Source organism: Hydra vulgaris, chromosome 02 (genome assembly GCF_038396675.1).
Source record: "Hydra vulgaris chromosome 02, alternate assembly HydraT2T_AEP".
In the NCBI taxonomy this organism is placed as follows: Eukaryota; Metazoa; Cnidaria; class Hydrozoa; order Anthoathecata; family Hydridae; genus Hydra; species Hydra vulgaris.
The window spans coordinates 59102284-59122056 of NC_088921.1; the positions used below are offsets into that span (position 1 = coordinate 59102284).

General features: G+C 28.5%; 1 protein-coding gene across 1 annotated transcript; it reads right to left on the reverse strand.

Annotated features, from left to right (window-relative positions):
* Nucleotides 1-2588: 2588 nt before the first annotated feature.
* On the reverse strand, nt 2589-12220 carry LOC105848581 (uncharacterized). Its single transcript, XM_065791536.1, has 3 exons — nt 12051-12220; nt 3655-3689; nt 2589-3565 (listed from the first exon to the last, which is right to left on the reverse strand). The coding sequence occupies exons 1-3, from the start codon at nt 12068-12070 to the stop codon at nt 2829-2831; spliced, it is 792 nt and encodes a 263-aa protein (XP_065647608.1). The 5' UTR covers nt 12071-12220; the 3' UTR covers nt 2589-2828.
* Nucleotides 12221-19773: the final 7553 nt, after the last annotated feature.

Here is a 19773-nt window from a genome sequence, read left to right on the forward strand (position 1 = left end):
TAATATATATTCTCTTCGTGTTTAAAAGGTTTTATTAGAAGTTATATTGTACATTGTACTTTAAAGATGCTCTAACGATATTATAATAATTGGAAATTTTGAAGTGTTTGTTAGCTCAAATTTTTATCTTATTTTATCTAATATCCTGGATACAATGTAACTTAAAATCTAAGTAATCAATAGAAAGCTAGTAACGTTTATTAGTATATTATTTATAGTTTTATAAATGAAATTATAACGCAAGTTTCAGTTTTTGCATTTAACAACAACGACAAAAAAAGCAACCTAAATACGCATATTTGACAACAACAAAAAAAAGCACGCTAAAATCGAATATTTCAAATTTTTGATTTGCAGTGATTAGAGTGCTGGGTTCTAATTTCTGCAAATAAAAAATAATGAAAGATTTTGAGTTGAAATCTTACTTTAGCTATAAAAAAAAAGTCATCTTTACAAGAACGAGTATTCACTTGCACCTTTGACGATGCTCTATGTCGCTGTTAGAGTCTACTTTGAGTTTTATTAATAACATATAACTACAGAACCAGACATTGTGAGAATTGCATTCTGCCATTAATTGAGAATGTTTTGCAATGATTTATGGTGATCAAAGCTACCCTCATTCTTTTTGTTATTTTTTTTATGCTTATTTTTATCTTTTGTTTAATTATTGTTTGTCTAAGATTGTTACTATAATTATTATTATTTTTGTTAGTCAAATTAAAATCAGAGCTAATAATTACAAGCTCTTTAAAATATAAATTGAAATATAAAGCAAATAAACATTTTGAGAAGTTTAAAAAGTTTTCCTCCTTGATCGTTAAATAAACAACCGTGCGATGTACGAGAGCAATTTAAAAGATTCTAAAAACCTGAGCAAAAACAATTTATAAACACCAAAATATTTAGATCCTTCAAAAAAAAAATTAGAGCTAATGACTACAAGCTCTGATGTTTAGTCGACAATGTTGAGCGTCCTTTCTGTCCGTTAATGGGAGTTTACAAATAAGTAAAACTGGGTATTATAAGCGTATACGCAGTGTAGTATACTTAAATCGACTGATTTATTTAGCCGTAAGCGCAATGAGTGTACATATATTGGCTGAGTATTTGGAGTTAGATTTTTTTTTAAGTTTGCGGAAACTAAAGCGTTGGAATAGAAAATTGAAACATGTGACCTTAAAGAAACCTTAACTTAGGCTAAATTACTTAAAGAGATCCAGCTTCCTTTGTATAAAAACTTTTGGTTTCCTCATTCAAACATGTTATAATTTTATAAAAGATATTTAAAAAATAAGCAGAAATCACATTTACATAAAAATAATAAACATGGTGTTGTTATTGGAAATGCAATGAGTCCGAGTAAGTATATTCTACTGAAGAATTTGTCTTTAGTGTTTCTATGATGCCAATACAAAACTATCTACGAAGTGTTGTCGGCCCATTTAAACTTTTAAATTGAAATACTTGTGTCTCGTGGAAATTCTGACATAACGATAATACCAACTATGATGTTTGATATGCATAGATGGCAATGTTTGTAATGTGGTTTCATCACGTTCTTGCACACAATCCTGGTACTTAAGTTGGGCAAAACCTACTGAAATGAATCATAAAAAATATATTTTCTTAGGACTATTACTTCTTCATGCCTAGATTAGAATTTTATGAATGTGTTTGTCACATTTCATACCGCATAAAAATTAAAACATAACAATTTTTTACTTTCATCAAAAAGTGCATGTTTAAAAAAACGTTTGTTGTGCGAGTTTTTAGTTTTGTGTTTAAGATGTATATAGAACTGGCAGCAAAATATAAGATTTAAAATTGTTTTAAAAACTTATTTTAAATGTCTTCTGGTTTTTTAAAACATGTATTGTATTCACTAATATATTGTATATACAAATGATAAAACTAAGGCAAATAGGTTACTGATGCTGACAAACTTTTCTCACTTTTTCACATGAAAAATCATTTACCAATATATTAACCACAAGCAGACCTTTTACTTTTAACCTAATTGTTGAGGATATTGTTAGAAATATATGGTGTAGATGATGTTGATGTATTATTTGAGATACGTCAACATCGCCTAAAACCATGATTTAAATTTATTTAGCCTAAAACTTGTTTAATTTTGATAACTATAAATAACAATATTCTTACTAGATAATATTAGCTGCTATGTATGAAACTTCACAAAAGTAAATAAATTTTTGTAAAAGTATATTTTGCTTATGTCAGCTTTGCTTTTAAATATTATTAAGATTAGTTAATTACTTAGAGTATAACTTGAGATTTTTTCTGCATGCGAGTACTTGCATCAAACAAATTTAAAAAAAGTAAGTTTAACTTTACACAGGTAACACAAACACAAAACACTTTAAGTGTTTCCTGTTATTTAGACACGATCATGGTTGATCTCTAATAGTTGTTGAAACATCCTACAATAGTTGTTCAACAATTAGATTTGTAATTTGGAAATACTTTCTTGACTAGTTTGCATAACTTACCGTTTGTTGAACAACAAAATTTAAGTAGTAAAACGATTATTGCGGATTTAGAAACAATCTAATTTGGCGACAATTGTTATCTAGCAAAATCGTACAATTGGACGACATTTCTACAACTATTAAAAACTTGGCTTTAACAACACAAAGCAAACAACATTAAACTATACACAAGTTAACAATACTAAACGAATAGTTAAACCTTACTTGTTACCAATTGAACTTTCCTTAAAAAAAACTTTTATACAATGATTTGAAATAACAGGTTTAGTCAATAAAGCTACGTTATCAACAATAAATTTTGTGTTAAAAGATTAGCTATTTATTAACATGCTTTAAACGTGCTCTCTGAATTTCTGATCGTCTTGCTTTATTCCGATAAAGATTTTCTAACTGATGAGCAATGCTAAGGGGGTCTAATCCCATTTTACGAGTCATGTCATCGAGAAAACGAACAAACAGTTTCTCAAGACGGTCTTTTCGAGGGTTTGATGAATGAAACGTTTTTAATAAGGGGACATCGGAATTAGCACGAGTTTCAACATTGTTCGCTACTTTTTCTAAAGTATGGTTAGATACCATTACTCGTTGCTTGTTTAGTTTATTCATAATGTCGTATAGTGATTCATTTCCGACAAAGTCACTTTTTGTTTCTTCTAAAGCTCCATCAAGATCATTTGCAACAATGAATTCTGACCGACGTTGTCCACTAATCAGCTTATTTCCTTTAACTGTACTGTTGCTTTTTTTAAAAAGTTTTCTGGTGTCGTTTTTAACAAAGTGTCTTTTTCTAGTTAATTTAACAGTAAACTTTGGAGTAGAAATTACCGCAACTTTCGAACCGTTTTCTAGAAATTTTTTAAAAACGTTCTCATTTTGATGGAATCCATAAAACTCGTTCCTTTTTGACGCTACTACAGCTTTTCTATTCTTACTTTTTCTTTTTTCAAGAAAATTTAAGACTCGTCTAAAAAGTTTTGTTAGTCGATGGCTAGATTTATGAAACTTATGGACACTCAGCTGATTATCTTTATACTTGTTCTGTGGAGAGCATTCTGTTAAATGCAAAGCATTTTTTATTAGATAAAGAAAAATAAAACCTTATAAAAAAATATAAAAATGATATAAAAATAATATTTCATACCTAAAGCTGTCACCCAAATGATAACGAACGCAATACTAAAAAAATTCATAAAAACTTTTAATCATTTCAAAAATGTAATAAATTTACAGCGTATTCCAGTTTAAATTTAACAGTTTTTATTTATAGAAAAATTAATGAAATAACTATATTAATTAAATAAAATTTAAATAATATCAAAAAAATAAAAAATGAAATAAAGATCAAATACTAATTGATATAATGTAAATAAATCAAAATTAAATAATATAGTGTTATGGTGTAGTGGTAGCCTAGTGTAGCATCGTAAGCATGAACTTTCTAGTTTGATTCCCACCACGTCTCTGGTCGTACCGCGCTCAACTTGTTTCTCCACACAACGGTCTTGTTCGTAAAAGATTGTTTTTCAGAGTTAAAATCTTTATTAACTAATCTATATATATATATATATATATATATATATATATATATATATATATATATATATATATATATATATATATATATATATATATATATATATATATATATATATATATATATATATATACACTGAGGCATATTCGTTTAGACGCATCAATTTTTTTCTCTTTATCTTAATTTTTTTCTATGTATTGTCAACTGATATGCATGTAAGTTATTATCAAAATAATTGTTGTGTTGTGGGCTAATAAAAACCTCAAAAAAAAATTTTCTATGTGTCTTTATTAACATGAGAGTATGTTTGATATACAAAAGCACATTTTTTAATTGGAATATATCTATAGACGCAATCAGGTTAATAACGGTAATTATTGATTTTTAATCACTTTTACACAAATAAATTGATAAATTTTAGTGTAATTTGATCTTTTTTTTTTTTTTTTTTTTTTTTTTTTTTTTTTTTTTTTGCCATATAAATTTATTAAAGTCGTAAAGCATAATATAAATACAAATAGCAGGGGCAAGAAGAAGACATAATTGGTCTTATCACCAAGCCCCTTAGTCTATACCGTAAATATAAGACAACAAAAATTTAAAAACGTAACACTATATAATATAAAACATTTTTATAAAGACTTAATAGAATAAAAATCATCGGTCCTAAAGTCCTACTTTAACTTTTTGTTTTTGTGTTGGTTAAGAAAAATTTTAAAAAAAGAAAAAAAGGAATTTGTACAAAGAAACTATATTACTAATAAGCAAGCAAGCAAATACGCATAATCCTGAAGCTTTCCTTTTACACCAGCATATACCTTTAAATATGTGAATAATTCTTATAAACCATAATTTTATATATATATATATATATATTTTTTTTTTTCAAGCCTCATTAAAACTTCAGAAAAAGCTGAGCGCTACGTCGATCATCTGTAGTTTTTGCTTTAATTTATTCTTAAACTCATTTAGCATAGAAATTGTTTTAAGTTCATTAGTTAATATTTTATTCCATAATTTCGGCCCTCTAGTAGAAATTGAAAATTCGGTCGCCGCAAAATAACTTTTGGGTTGGATATAACTGTTATTTGAAAATCTGGTGAGATATCTATTCTGATTTATTTTGAATAATGGGTAAAAAATTTTAGGAGATATATTTTTATTAATTTTGAACATAAATATAAGAACTTGATAGACATTTAATTGATAAACATTCATTATATTTAAATTAACAAATAATGCTTGGGAGTGTGTATAACGGCCCACATTGGAAATGATTCTGATTGCATGCTTTTGTTTATTAAATAGTTTTTTTATTTTATTTTTATTTGTACTGCACCAAGCAATATTTGCATAATTAAGATGGCAATGAATGAACGAGAAATATAAAAGCTTTAAGCAAGTTGGATTTAAAAAAGGCTTAGCTCTGCATAGCAGGCCTATGTTCCTTGAGATTGTATTTTCGAGATATTGTATGTGATCTCTCCACGTCACATTTTCATCAAGAAGCACGCCGAGAAATTTTAAAGTGGTTTCTCTTTTTATGTCCTGATTGGCAATACAAAGTTTTGGAAGTTTCAATGGAATTTTATCTCGGTCATGAAAACGATGGAAAAAAGTATATTTTGTTTTGGTTACATTTAACGATAATTTGTTTGCATTAAACCATTCAGTAAGATTTAATAGCTCTTTGTTTACTGACTTAAACAGAATATTTATATCATTATGTGCATAAAATAGATTTGTGTAGATCTTTTGCTCTGCCAGTATCATTTTTATTGCATTTTACGAAATGCCTAAAGGAAAGTATTTGACAGATGCTGAAAAAATACAAATTAATTTATATCGTGGCTCAGAAATCTCACCCGCACTTTCTATACGAGAAATAGCAAGAAAAATTGGAAGATCTGACCATGTTGTACGAAACTACATTGCAAAAGGTGACAATTACGGTGTAAAAAAAGCAACAAACGGCAACAAAGTATTAACAAATCGGCAAATTAATCGAATTCGCTTCGAAGCAACCAAAAATAAATTGAATGCAACACAATTAAAGGATAAATTATTATTGCCTGTCACCAATAAACATGTTGCACATATTCTACGTACAACACCAAATGTAAAGTGGAAGAAACCACACCAAAAGCCAATGTTAAAAAAACACCATAAAATTGCTAGATTACAGTTTGCTAAAAACCATATGCATTGGACTCATGAGTGGCAAAACGTAATATTTTCAGATGAAAAAAAGTTCAATTTAGATGGTCCGGACTCTTACAGTTGTTATTGGCATGATCTAAGAGGAATAAATGACCCACAAACAAAACGAAATTATGGAGGAGGAAGTTTAATGATTTGGGGTGGATTTTCTTATTCAGGAAAATTGTGTTGTGGTTTACCTAAAAAGAACTCGATAAAGTATACAGAAATGTTGGATAATGTTCTCATAACTTATATGGATGAAAACATGGACGATAATGCCATATTTCAGCAAGATAATGCTGCAATTCACACATCTAGGCACTCTATGAAATGGTTTAAAGACCACAACATCCCGGTTCTCGAATGGCCAGCTTGTAGCCCGGACTTAAATCCAATCGTGAAAGTGTGGGGAATGCTATCAAGAAAAGTTTATGACGCTAAAGCAGCCGGGCACCAATTTAAAATTTTACTGAGTTAAAGTGAAAAATCCTTGAAGCATGGTCCGAGTTGGATCAAACTACACTTCAACGACTAGTGGAGTTAATGAAAGGCCGAATTTTTGAGGTGATCCAATGTAATGGAGGACATACGCATTACTAATTTCCATCTTTTAATGTCAAAAATATGACTGCGTCTATAGATATATTCCAATTAAAAAATGTACTTTTGTATATCAAACATACTCTCATGTTAATAAAGACACATAGAAAAATTTTTTTTGTGATTTTTATTAGCCCACAACACAACAATTATTTTGATAATAACTTGCATGCATATCAGTTGACAATACATAGAAAAAAATTAAGATAAAGAGAAAAAAATTGATGCGTCTAAACGAATATGCCTCAGTGTATATATATATGTATATATATATATATACACCTGTATTTAACACCCACTTTTAGATGTTTTTATGAATGATAACATTTGCTCTCCATTCATTAAAAATTATGCAGATGAATTCAATATATTAAAACTTAGTTTATTGAAACTGTAAATTTTCCCCCTGAAACAGTGAATAAATCTTTAACTAAAATTAAACCCAGCGAATTATGCGATGTGCTGGATTTAATTTTATTTCTCCGTTTAATTTTATTTCATACTCATGGTATACCTAATATACTTCTGAAAAAACTAGCTTATTTGCTGTGTTTTCCACTATGCTTTATACTTATGCAGAATTCAAGCCAAGTTCCTTACCATGTCAAACTTTTGTTTCTCCAAGTTTTAGAATAGGAGCTACTACGGATCCTATTAATTATAGACCCATCTGACATTCACTTGTTGTCGCGTTACGGATGATTCACATATTAAGGAGTATCTAACTCTTCATAGCTGATCAACACGGTTTCCTCTAAAAACGCTTTACGTGTACAAACCTTTTAGAATCTGAAAATGATTGGAGCATTACACTCAATAATCATCTGATAATGGATTTTTTATATATTGATTTCCAAAATGCGTTTCACTCACATGCCAATGTAATATGAGATAATATTCTTAATCGGATTTCTGCGTTTCTCTTCGGATATCAACAAGTTAAGGTCGGAAATTATCTATCAAACTTAATTTAAATTTTTAGTGAAGTTCCAAAAAGCAGTGTCTTAGGACCAACATTATTTTTACTTTATGCTAACGATTTAGTAGACATAACTATCTTAATTATTCTTTAAAACTTTTGGTGAATGATAAATAGTTTTTATCGTGACATGAGTCATAGTCAAAATTTAGCAATTGCTATAAATAGGTTCGCACTGATAACACTGAAACGTGACAATTAACAATTGCAAACAAGAAGTGTTTTTCACATAAGATACCACCTCCTTCATTATGCAAAGGTGTAAAGATCAATAAAGTCTTGGTGATTATTTTTTATCTTGTTCTTCAACCCGAAAGATCTAGGAGTGACTATGGACTCTAACCTAAACAACAAAAAACATATTGCAAATGTTGTCCATTAAGTTAACTCCACAGCATACTTGATTTTAAAATGTTTTAAATTTTGTGATCTATAATCCAAGTTAGAGCTTTCACGACCTATATTAGACCAATTTTAAAATATTTTCTTCAGCTTGGTCACCATAACAAATTGAATGCTCTGACTACTGCGTCACTGCTGCTTTAAAATGTGTTTTATATAATCGTATAAATATTTGTAATCTGTTGCTTTTATATTATCAAAGGTTGTAATAAAATTACAAAATTTTTTAAATATACTTAGTGCAATTTGTCTTTGTGTTTATATAATAAAAAATCTGTTCTTAGCGTATCTATTTGTTTTATCATATCAATTATGGGTATCACTGAACATAATTAGTTTTATAAAATTAATTATATAAAGTATAACTAATGTTTCTTAAATAAGCCACGGCAGCGGTTTACCATAAACCGCTGCTGTGATTTGGTAAAACGGATGGTAAAAATCAGATTCTTACAACTTTCGCGGTGAGACTTTTAACCCTTCTGCTGAAAATATGTCTAACTAAATTGAGGATGAAAAGAATATATTGAGTGAAGATGAACTCACTAGCACACCAATAAATATTGGGAAGAAAAAAATAAATCTAAAATTGAGTGGCCTGTTTAAGGAGTATTTTAAAGCAACTCAGAATAGTATAATAATTTAAGTTTGAAGTAAATAAAATACTTTTACTATCCACATATTTTATGAATATTTCTTATATTTACTTTCTTTAAACTAGAAATTTTTAAAATTTTCGTTAAACAGAAAGATATTTCATCTAATTAAAACTGAAAAAACAATTAATATTACAACAGCTGAAATTTTTAAGTATAATTATATATATATATATTTTTTTTATCATAATAATATTATTGCACAAATTGAATGTTTACGTTTTCCCAGAATAAAAATGTACTAGCAAAAAGCCACAATATTAAATGCAGTTGTAGCTTGTGAACCGTTATTTGTTCTTTCAAAACAGTATTCATATCAATGCTAATTAAAATTCAAAAAAATAAAACAATAAACTCGAAAAATTTAGTCTCTCATAAACGCAATAAACGCAAAATTCCTAAACGTAATCTTACTTTCTCATGTTACCCAGAAAAGAGTATAACCCAATAGATGAGCAGAACCCTTTAATAGGAAAAGTACTTCCAAAAATTTACAAAAGAAAAGCCAAATCAAGTTATGGTAAAAAAAATATTTTTTATCTGTGGCATATCTGGTTGGACAGCTGATTTTGAACTCTATCAGGGTACAGTTACAAGCATATAAAAAAGACACAAACACTTGGTACTTAGTGCTTTTGTTGTCAACAGATTGTCAGAAACCATTTCAAAAAATAAAACTACTGGCTTAATTTATGATTACTCTACTGAGATAAACCTAATTAAACAGTTGAATATGTTATGGATTCAGTGCCTTGGAGTGGTTAAAACCAACAAAATATAAAGGTGTCTGTTAAAGCCTATAAAATAAAAAAAATCAACCAGACGTCAAATCAATAAAAAATCAAAGCAGACATTTGTCTGCTTTGCGGTAAAAATCAATTTGTTATGATTACTCTGACGACTTTTTTTGCTGCATCTATCAACAAAGTCAGGGCTTGAATGGTACAAAAGTAACAGAAGAGTAAAATGCATATTGATTCATACAGCAGTTCATTAAAATAAACTATTCTTCATATTATTATTGGGTCTTAACATTATTAAGTTTAGAGGCCATAAACAATAAAGTTTTTAAAAACTTTTTATTTTAACATGCTTGGGCGTGATTTACGTAATAGTTTTTTTAGCTTTGTTTTAACAAAGTTTAAAACGTTCATTAAAAACGTTTTTATTATTTATTTATCTTCATTAAACACTTTTTAGCAATAAAATTTAAAGTTTTTTTTATTTGACTACATAATTTGGTGTTTTTATCTTCATATTCTTCATATATACTTATATATACATATATATACTTCATATCCTTAGTCTGATAAAAGAAGTTTTTTTAAAAAAGTTGTCACGAACTTAAATATATATAAATATATATATATTGGCTATATATATAGGCTATATGCTAGGGTAAACTCGTTAAATAAATAAAAGTTTAGTTTCATTTTCAATAATAAATATATAAATACCATTATACAGTACTTTCAAATAAAATAAAAAAAATTAGGCTTTTTTATAAAAAGTAAACTATATACATTATAAATATTCATAAAACAGAAACTAAAGAAGAAACGGAACTAGTTTTTTATTTATTTGCGAAAATTTTTATGCTAAACAAAACTTGCATCTTAGATCACATACTAAAACAATAACAAAAATGATAAATTATCAAACATTAACAAAAATTAGCAATAAAATACTATATAGCGATATACTAATATTCGCGCAACAAAGATAAAGATTTAAACTAATATATAAAATAACCGCCACGCACACTTTTGCATGTTGCTTTTTTTTTTTTTTTTGAATCGGTTTAACAAGATTGTTGCAAATCAGAACTTTACTCCAAATTGTATCTGGTAATGGCTAATTATAAATTTTGTTCGGGCCTTGACTAACTCTTTGTCCAAACAAGCATAGATGGATTTAATTCGATTAAAATTTAGTAATCAAGCAAAAAAAAGGGCAAAAAAAAATTATTTTAGTTTCTCTCATCAGTGCTTTGACTGTGCAAGTGATGTAGACAGGCGGTAGATCTTATTGAAACTTTAACCATTTATTTTGATCAATCAACATATCTACTGATGGAACCGTGCAGTACTCTCTGTAAAAGTGTGTAGGTTAAAATCAAATTTTAATGTTAACGGAGCAGATGTGAGGAAAACTTATACAAGCCAAATTAATCAACACACTTATATAGAGACTACTTAATGGTTCACGGCTTACAAGATTAAGGTAATGAGGTAGGGTGAAACTATCAATCCTATGATCATCCAATTGTCTTCTTTCATTGCTCTAATCTAGTGAACCGTCAGCATGGGTTTTCTAACAGCTGCATAAACACCAATGCCAACCCTCGGAGTTAGGAAAAATGACTTTGAGGTCGGCAATAAATTGCCGACCTCAAATTTTTAGAGATCGGCATTAGGTCGACATTAAGTTGGCAAAAAAAAGTTGACACAAAAAGGTTACCATAAAACATAGAAACAAGGTTGGCAATTTTTTGCCAACCTCAAACACTTTTAGGTCGGCAGATAGGTCCGCATTGCCGAATGCCGACCCTAATTCCGAGGGTTGCAATTCTAAGTAAAATAATCCTAACTGTATTTAAAGAAAGACATTTTTCACATTTTTCGTTGAATGTGTTAGTAAGTTTACAATATCAAAGCGTTTCATTGGCTATTATTTGACAAAATATAACCTGAAGTTGGATTCCACTAGTCATTTTAAATGTTTACTAAGTTTTTCTGATGGAGCTCTCAAAAACTTTTAATCTTAATGCTATTTCTTTATTATTGATCATGCTACCCTTATTACCTATTAGAGCCACTTTTCATACCTATTTTTTGCTTTATTATTATTTTTTGTTTTTGTTTTGTTGTTTTGCTTACTGATTTTTGATCAGTTTATAGATATCAGTAGCTTTTAGATTTTATCAAAATGTTTTAAAATTTTTTTACATGTGACTACATTGGTCATCATAAGCAATTTATGCAACCTTTTATAGTCAAACTTATAAATTAGTTATGAATACAATTATGTAGAAAGTAGAACAGAAATCAGTTTAAAAATTTGTGCACATTTTTTATTTTTTTATTTTAGTAAAGCAGATTATAATTTGCATTTAAAACAAAATGTTTAATCAACAATAATACATGGAACTTAATAATACTTACCTAAATTTTAAAACATTCATCGCGTTTTAGTAAGGACCATGGTTTATTCTAAAATAAAGAATGCTTTGCAGCTATTTTTAATATCTGTTAAATTCTAAGCTTCTAATTACTATGCTCATTGGCTTTTTGCGCAATATAATGGTATAACTCACTGAAGTGTCAGGAAAACGAACGCGGAATATTATTTAAGGTTTTTCTTTGGTACACCAGGTACAAAAGAATTGTTTAAAAAAATAATTAATTTTTCATTTATAAGAGCTCCAAAAGGCTATATTAACTTTTAGTTGCCTGAAAACAAATCCAAAAAAAATTGAACGATTTTGATGAAACAATGTTTTGACAACTGTGAAGGTTCGTCATTTTTTTATAAGCAAAACTATATATTGTTAGTGCGGCAAAGTTTTGATTCTTTTATTCGGTCGAGTAGTTCACGTTTTGTTTTTTTAAACTTCAAAACATACTAACCTCCTGTTCCTTTCTGTAAACAACATTATTTTGAGCATATTTTTTCTTACAATTCTTTTCAATTCATACATACTACCTTTTTTTACTATTTCTTAGTTATTATTTTTTTTTTATTTGTTTTATTACTTCTAACTATTCCTTTATATACTTGCCTACTATTTCTTACCATTTTTTCTATATTTACATACTATTTCTTATCTTATCTTTTCTATTATTAGATAGGTACCAAGATGCTACTAGCTTTCAAAGGAAGAATTATTGTTTGCGTAGTGTCACAAAAAATATTTGCGTGATTTGACCGGATAGTATGAGCCCCAGAGGAAATGTGCAAACCAACATGAACAGATAAAAAATTTATCTGTTCATGTTTTTTTCAACCAACAGTTTTTGATTTTTATATTTACGCCTAATTAAAACATGTACTACTAATTTGCAACCTACTAAAAGGTGACCTACTGTATTTTTGACCTACTGAATTTTCAACCTACTGTATTTTCAATTTTATAACTGTGCCTTTCCGGTAAGAATTTTGTTTACTTTGTTGTTGATTTGAAAACGAGTCAAATTTAATCAGCCTTGGCGCAGTGGTTGAAGCGCTGTCTTTAGAATCAAGAGCAGTAGTAGATTAACCAGTAAGCACACTAAGTACGTGCTTATGGCACCGCAAGGAAAGGGGCACCACGACGAACTACTACAAATTTTTTGCAATTACTAAATTACTGCAACTGCATGAACGGCCTTAGCAACGGGTTATTTATGTTGGAAAATAGGTGTTTAGAGTTTTGCGCTTTATTTACTGGAATCAGCTTTTGATAACTGTTTCTGCCAGTAACTGTTTCATGTTTATTAAACTGAATAAGCCACGATTTTTAGGAACAATTATTATATTTAGATATGTAACTTATAGAAAACTATAATTTTTTTTTTTTTTTTTTTTTTTTTTTATACTGTTATTTAGGTGCCCCAAGAAGACCTAAAGGTCTTGTCACAGAGCACCGCGGAAGAGCATTTAATCAGAAAGTTCACGCCTCCTTCCTTACCGTGACGCGAAAATATGTCCAAGGCTTGTTTCGAACCTGGATCTCTTGCTTAAAAAGCAAGCGCTCTAACCACTGCGCCACGGCCGCGCAATCCCCGTGTATAATCCCCGTGTTTTACTTTATTTGCTAGCCTCGTTCATCAGTGCATTTTTTATTATAGAAAAAAGAAAATATGATTAAAATCTAAGAATGAAAAAGGTGGTAGCAATATATTTAAAAAAATATATTTTTGAGGAAATTAGTTTTCTCCAGTATCATCAGTATGCAATACAAATAGTTTGACTTCTCAATTGGAAATCACTAATTTTACTAACACAAAATCTAAAATCTTGATGTCAATATCTTTAAAAAAAGTAACACAATGCAGTATCAATAATGTGCAAATTAATAATTCAAATGAATTACCTTCATGTTTTATATTTATTGACACAGACATTTTAAAACCAATTATTACTTTAATTAGACATTGTCCACAACGCCATAATAATTCAATTGAAGTCTTAGCTGATTTATCGAAAAAGAGAAAATGGGCTACTTTTTAAAATTTTTTTGTATTATACCTTCTTGCGATTGGAAGCAGTCTTTTTATTTCAGCAAAGATGTTAAAAAGCAAGGCTCAGGAATGTCACCATTTGAAATAAATTATAGAACTGTCGTTGCTATGAGAGAGATAGAAAAAGGTCATTCTGCTTGAAATCTCATGTATAAGATAAAAAGGTTTTAAAACCCTTTTCAGATATTCAATGGGAAGCACACTCAACTGCAACTGGTGCTATTCTGGAATCTTTCTCAGAAATAGTTGATGCACTGAAAAGCATTGCTGACGACCAGTCACAAAAAGGTGACACTGTGCAAAAGGCAGCAAGTTTAGCTAATAAAATGATGGAATTGGAGTTTGTGTTGATGCTGGTAATTTGGCAGGACAAACGGCAACATTTTCATAAAACAAGGACTGCATTGCAACAGGAAGAACTTAATCTGGGCAGTGTGAGGATATCTCTATCAGACAAGGTCGTAGACAACTTTTATTCAAGTTTGAGCTAAGCAACTTTGAAACATGAAAAAACTCCATATTCAAGTATGTTCATGTAAATAATGAATGAGGATGCTATGCAAAAAATTGCGGTGTTGGAAAATGAGAAAAACAAAAATCTCTAAACGTTAGCCCCCCCTGCCCCAAATAGAAAGACAATGAGTCAAATTTGTTATTTTTTTTCAATATTAACTTAATTTATATTCATCGACAAGTTTCAAACTCAATTCAATTATCTCTTGTTGTTCGGTTTTTATGACCTTATAAAGTTTACACCCCCCTCAAATTAAGGATGTGTCAGCACAGTTTTCATTCATCAATAGCCTACACTTAAGCGAAGAAGAGTATTTCAAAGGCTGTCATACCTTAGTCAGTTTTTATCAGGAAGATCTCAGCATGGACATTGTTGGAGAACTGCAGCAGTTTCACAAGTAACTCAGCTCAAAGTTTCTGAAAATTAGTTCCACTTTTTAGTAGATGTTCTTTTTGTAGAATAACTTAGTAGGTCGAGATTTTTATTGGTCTTAATATCTGACAAGTACTGCTTGCCATTTTAACTAAAAAATTTTTTTAAAAAACACTCAGATTCAAAAGTTGTAAATAAACTTTAATATCGTCGATAATAAAAACCGTGTTGCGTAGTTAAATAAAGATTTTTCTAAATGATTAAAAACAGTGTTAGTTAACACTGTTTTTAATTATTTAGAAAAATTTTTAATTAATAAGTTGGTACATAGATATAAAAGTTCATTTAAAAACAATTCTTTTGTTTGCTCGTGTCGCAAGGGTCCAACTTACCCGACGGGGTAATTTAGCCTAGAAGACATGACCTGACAAAAATAATTATGTTTTTATTAATGTACTAAAAACTAAGTATGAACTTTTGATTATTTTATGTTTGAATAATCTAGGGTCTTCGAAAACTTTTTCTATAAAAAAAAATTTAAAAGTTCAATATCGCAGACAATCAGCCGTTCTAAATCACTCACCATGCATCAAAAATTGAAACTGACCGAAAGTGCCGTTTTTAACCATTATTATATATTTCAAAAACAAATACTATTTACATGTCTCCAGTTTGTGCAAGTACACCACACATATTTACAATACCTAAAGAAAGTTAAGAATGCTGTTTGATAGTTGGTTAAAATTTTTTTTTTTTTGTTCTTTTTATTTATTCAAAATAAGTTTTACAATATAAGAATGAATAAAATACGTATAGTCAGAATTACAATTTTGTTAACGTTACAACAAGAACGCGGATACTCGCAGAAGATCATAAGATCTTGTCATCGAGAACCGCCTAAACAGATTTTAAATAATAAATAATCCTTTAATAATTCATAGACAAATATTCACACATAAATACAAATATAATTATTTATACATATTTAAACATACAAACATGTAAATAAATATACTTACATATCAATATATATATATACACATACAAATAATACGCACAAATACACACACACACATATATATATATATATATATATATATATATATATATATATATATATATATATATATATATATATATATATATATATATATATATATATGTATATATATATATATATATATATATATATATAAGTTAAGATAAAAGATTTCGTATATATAAATTACGATAAAATATTTCCTAAGAGTATTAATAAAAAACAAAACAAACTTAAAAATATATCAGAATGTTTTCAACTGAGAAAAGAATTTCTTTCAATTTTCTTTTAAATAAGAAAAAGTTCCATTCATGAGAGTAATCAAAAAGTTTTAACATTATTTTGTTCCATAAAAATGCTCCTCTAAATGAAATACAAAATTTACCAAAATTAGTTTTGAAAACTGGTTGAAGAATAAAATTTTCATTACGCAAATTGTATTTATTTTTAACTTTTAAAGAATATAAATTGTGAAAAGAAATTGGAGATGTGCGAGACTTACATTTAAACATAAAACACAATACATTAAAAAGATTAAGTTGATATATATTAAGAATATTCATTTCGTTTAAAAGAGGCTTAGCATGATAAAATCGATGTTTAAAACTAATAAGTCGTGCAACATGTTTTTGTTGGCGATAAAGTGGTTCTAATTTAGTTTTACTTACACTACCCCAAGCCGCATTAGCATAGTTTAGATGGCAATGAATAAAAGAGTGGTAAAGCTGAATTAAAGTATGTTTATTTAGCATGCTTCTTATTTTAAATAGTATTCCTATACTTTTGGAAATTTTAGAGGATAAGTTTTCAATGTGTTTTTTCCATGTCAGATTTTCATCAATAAAAACCCCTAAAAAATTTGTAGCCGTTACTCTTTTAATTTGAATGTCATCTATAAAAAGAGCAGGCAATTCACTTGGTAGAAGATGTTTTTTGTAGTATGGATGAAAAAGAGACCATTTTGTTTTTTCAATGTTAAGAGAAAACTTATTTAATTTAAACCATTCTGAAATTTTAATTAAATTAATTTTAATTAATTTAATTAATAAAATTTTAATTAAAATAATTAATTTTAATTCGTGGTTTATAATATAAAGTGCTGGCTATCAACCCATGTATTTAAAAAGTACACGCAAGTCCGCCGCACCGCAGAGCAACGTGGGACTTGCTTGCGGTTGTCGTTGAAAATATGTATTAGTAAATTGAGAAGCCTGCTTACAAAACGCAGTAAACTGATTTTGAGAACAACGAAAAACTAAACTACTCTTAGTTGCGCACTAAGGGGGAGCCCCCTCTAATTTTTAAACCGATTTTTAGAAAAAAAAAATTGTTAGATCAATAGCATATATAAAAAGAAAAAAATAAGAAAAAAGTATTAGAAAAAATAAAATGATAACCTGTTTTTTGGTATTTTTTTTTTATGGAAACCATAAAAAAAAAAAAAAATACCAAAAAACAGCAAAAACAGGTTTCATGCCGGCCAATATTGTGGACAGGGAACAAGACAACCCTGGTTGAAATTTTTATATGGTGTTTATATAGAGCAGACGAGTGTTTTAAGTTGAACAGAATTTTTTTTATAAATATAATTTCAGGTTTTTTGAAGTCAAAGTCTAATATTCAATAATATGGTATTAAAACAGCATAAATAGCAGGTGTAAAAAAACAACAAAAAAACTATTCAACTTAAAACATTCTAAACCATTTAATAAACATCCACTGAAATTTTTAGAAACAGTACTTGAATGATTGGCGAGCAATGTTACCTGGCATCTGAAATACTTCATACTGAGAAAAAAGCAAATTAACTTTTTTATTAAATAACACCAAAACATGTAAAAAAAAAACAAAAAAAAACAATCATTAAGTTCTCTAAATCTAAAAAATAGTATTTAAAATCATCCTGGTTCATAGGTTATACCATCTTTTTTTAAATTGTCATACTTTAATTTTTTTTTTTTTTTGCTCCATTTAACTGTCGTCTCAACCTATTTTTTTCATTCATTCTATAATTATATTGTTTTATTCTTTAATTGTTTGATTAATTGCAACCGCTAACCATGAAAGCACCTGGTAACATGTTTAATTGTTCAAAAACTAGCGCTGAAGCTTTCATACCAATATTAAAGTTTGCTCCCGCATCATACACACCAAATTTCAAATTATCAAGTGACACATACCTGTCTTTGGTCAGTCCCAAATAATACTGTTGAATGATTCATTAGCATTCCACGCATTCTAACTTATTAAGTTAAATGTCAGGGTAAGTGTCTATGACATTAATGAAACTTTTAATTTCCCTGTCTTCTAAAAAATTCACATATCGCAATTTTTACTTATCAGTACATCTTGAAAATACACATTTTTCACCAGTGGTCTCCATACCACTGGCAGATCCTTTGTAATTATTTTTACAAATGTGAGAGTTCCTCTATTGGGCATAGGCTGTAGGTTTTGTTTTTAAAAAATCTTTCTTCAAAAAGCAACCTTTGCAGAACCTGTACATTGGTTCCACATCCAAAACTTTTCAAGTGTCCATTGATAATGCAGAAAAGACAACATGATGAAAAGCCTTTTCTCTGCCAAGTACCATCATACGACACACTAATATCAAAAACTTCAACATTAGCAGCATGTTTACACAATTCTGCTACCGCATCAAACATGGTGTCTTTAGCAACATTTTGTGTGAAAGCACCTATTTTCACAGCTAACTTTTCATAATTATTTTGCGTCATGGCTGTAGCATATTTATTAAAGTAGTGAATATTTTTATACCAGATTGTCCCTGTCCAAGTGCACCCATTGCGTATCTACAATTAATATCATATCCTCTGTTACATTGTTTGAAATATAAAACTCATTTTCATATTTACAGTTAAAGCAATTGATAAGTAACTTTAGGGCAAGTCCTTTTTTGTCTTGCATTTTTTCGGACAAAGACAAGGATGAACACTCGCCACATTGAGGACATGCTAAAACACTAAGTATGTCAGATAATATAGAACAATCTATAATCCTATATCCAGATATTTTTGTTCTTGTAAAAGCTCTGCAACATTAAACTGGCTTCACCTTCTTCGCAGATACAGATGTAGAAAATAAATTTAATCCAAATTCGTTATTTACAGAGTTATTAATGACAATTGTAGCATTTAAATCAATCAAAATTGTTACAGCAGGATTATCATTCAACTCCATTTCAGTATTTTCATTGTCGAGACTATTAAATTTCTTCCCTAAGAAACTCTCCTCTTTTTTTATATTCATTGTTCTTGATTTTATTATACATGCTTACTCATTTTTTTTTAAAGTATAAGGAAAATTTACAACTTTAAAAGCTGCAAAATAACATAAAACTCTAATCTGACTTGACCAGACTTTTTTCGCTCGCTGCATAAGTAAAGAAGCCAAACCAAGCATTTTAGCAGCTATTTAAAAATAAGTTGCTAGGGTATAAATTTTGAGTTACCTTAAGAAAATGCAAAATTTGAAGGAATTAATGATGAAAATTAGTGAATAAACAAATAATTTTGAATTCTGCATACATTAAAAGGCATAAATACGTAAAAATATTTTTTGTAAGTTTTGGATAAATTGGAAGAGGGGTCCCCTTGAAATTGATATTTTCTTTGTCCATTTTTAAGACCAAAATTTTTTAATAGGTTTTGTATTTAAATAAATGATAGATATCAGTATATAGAATCTGGAAATAAAATCAACTCAAAATCTTTATTCTT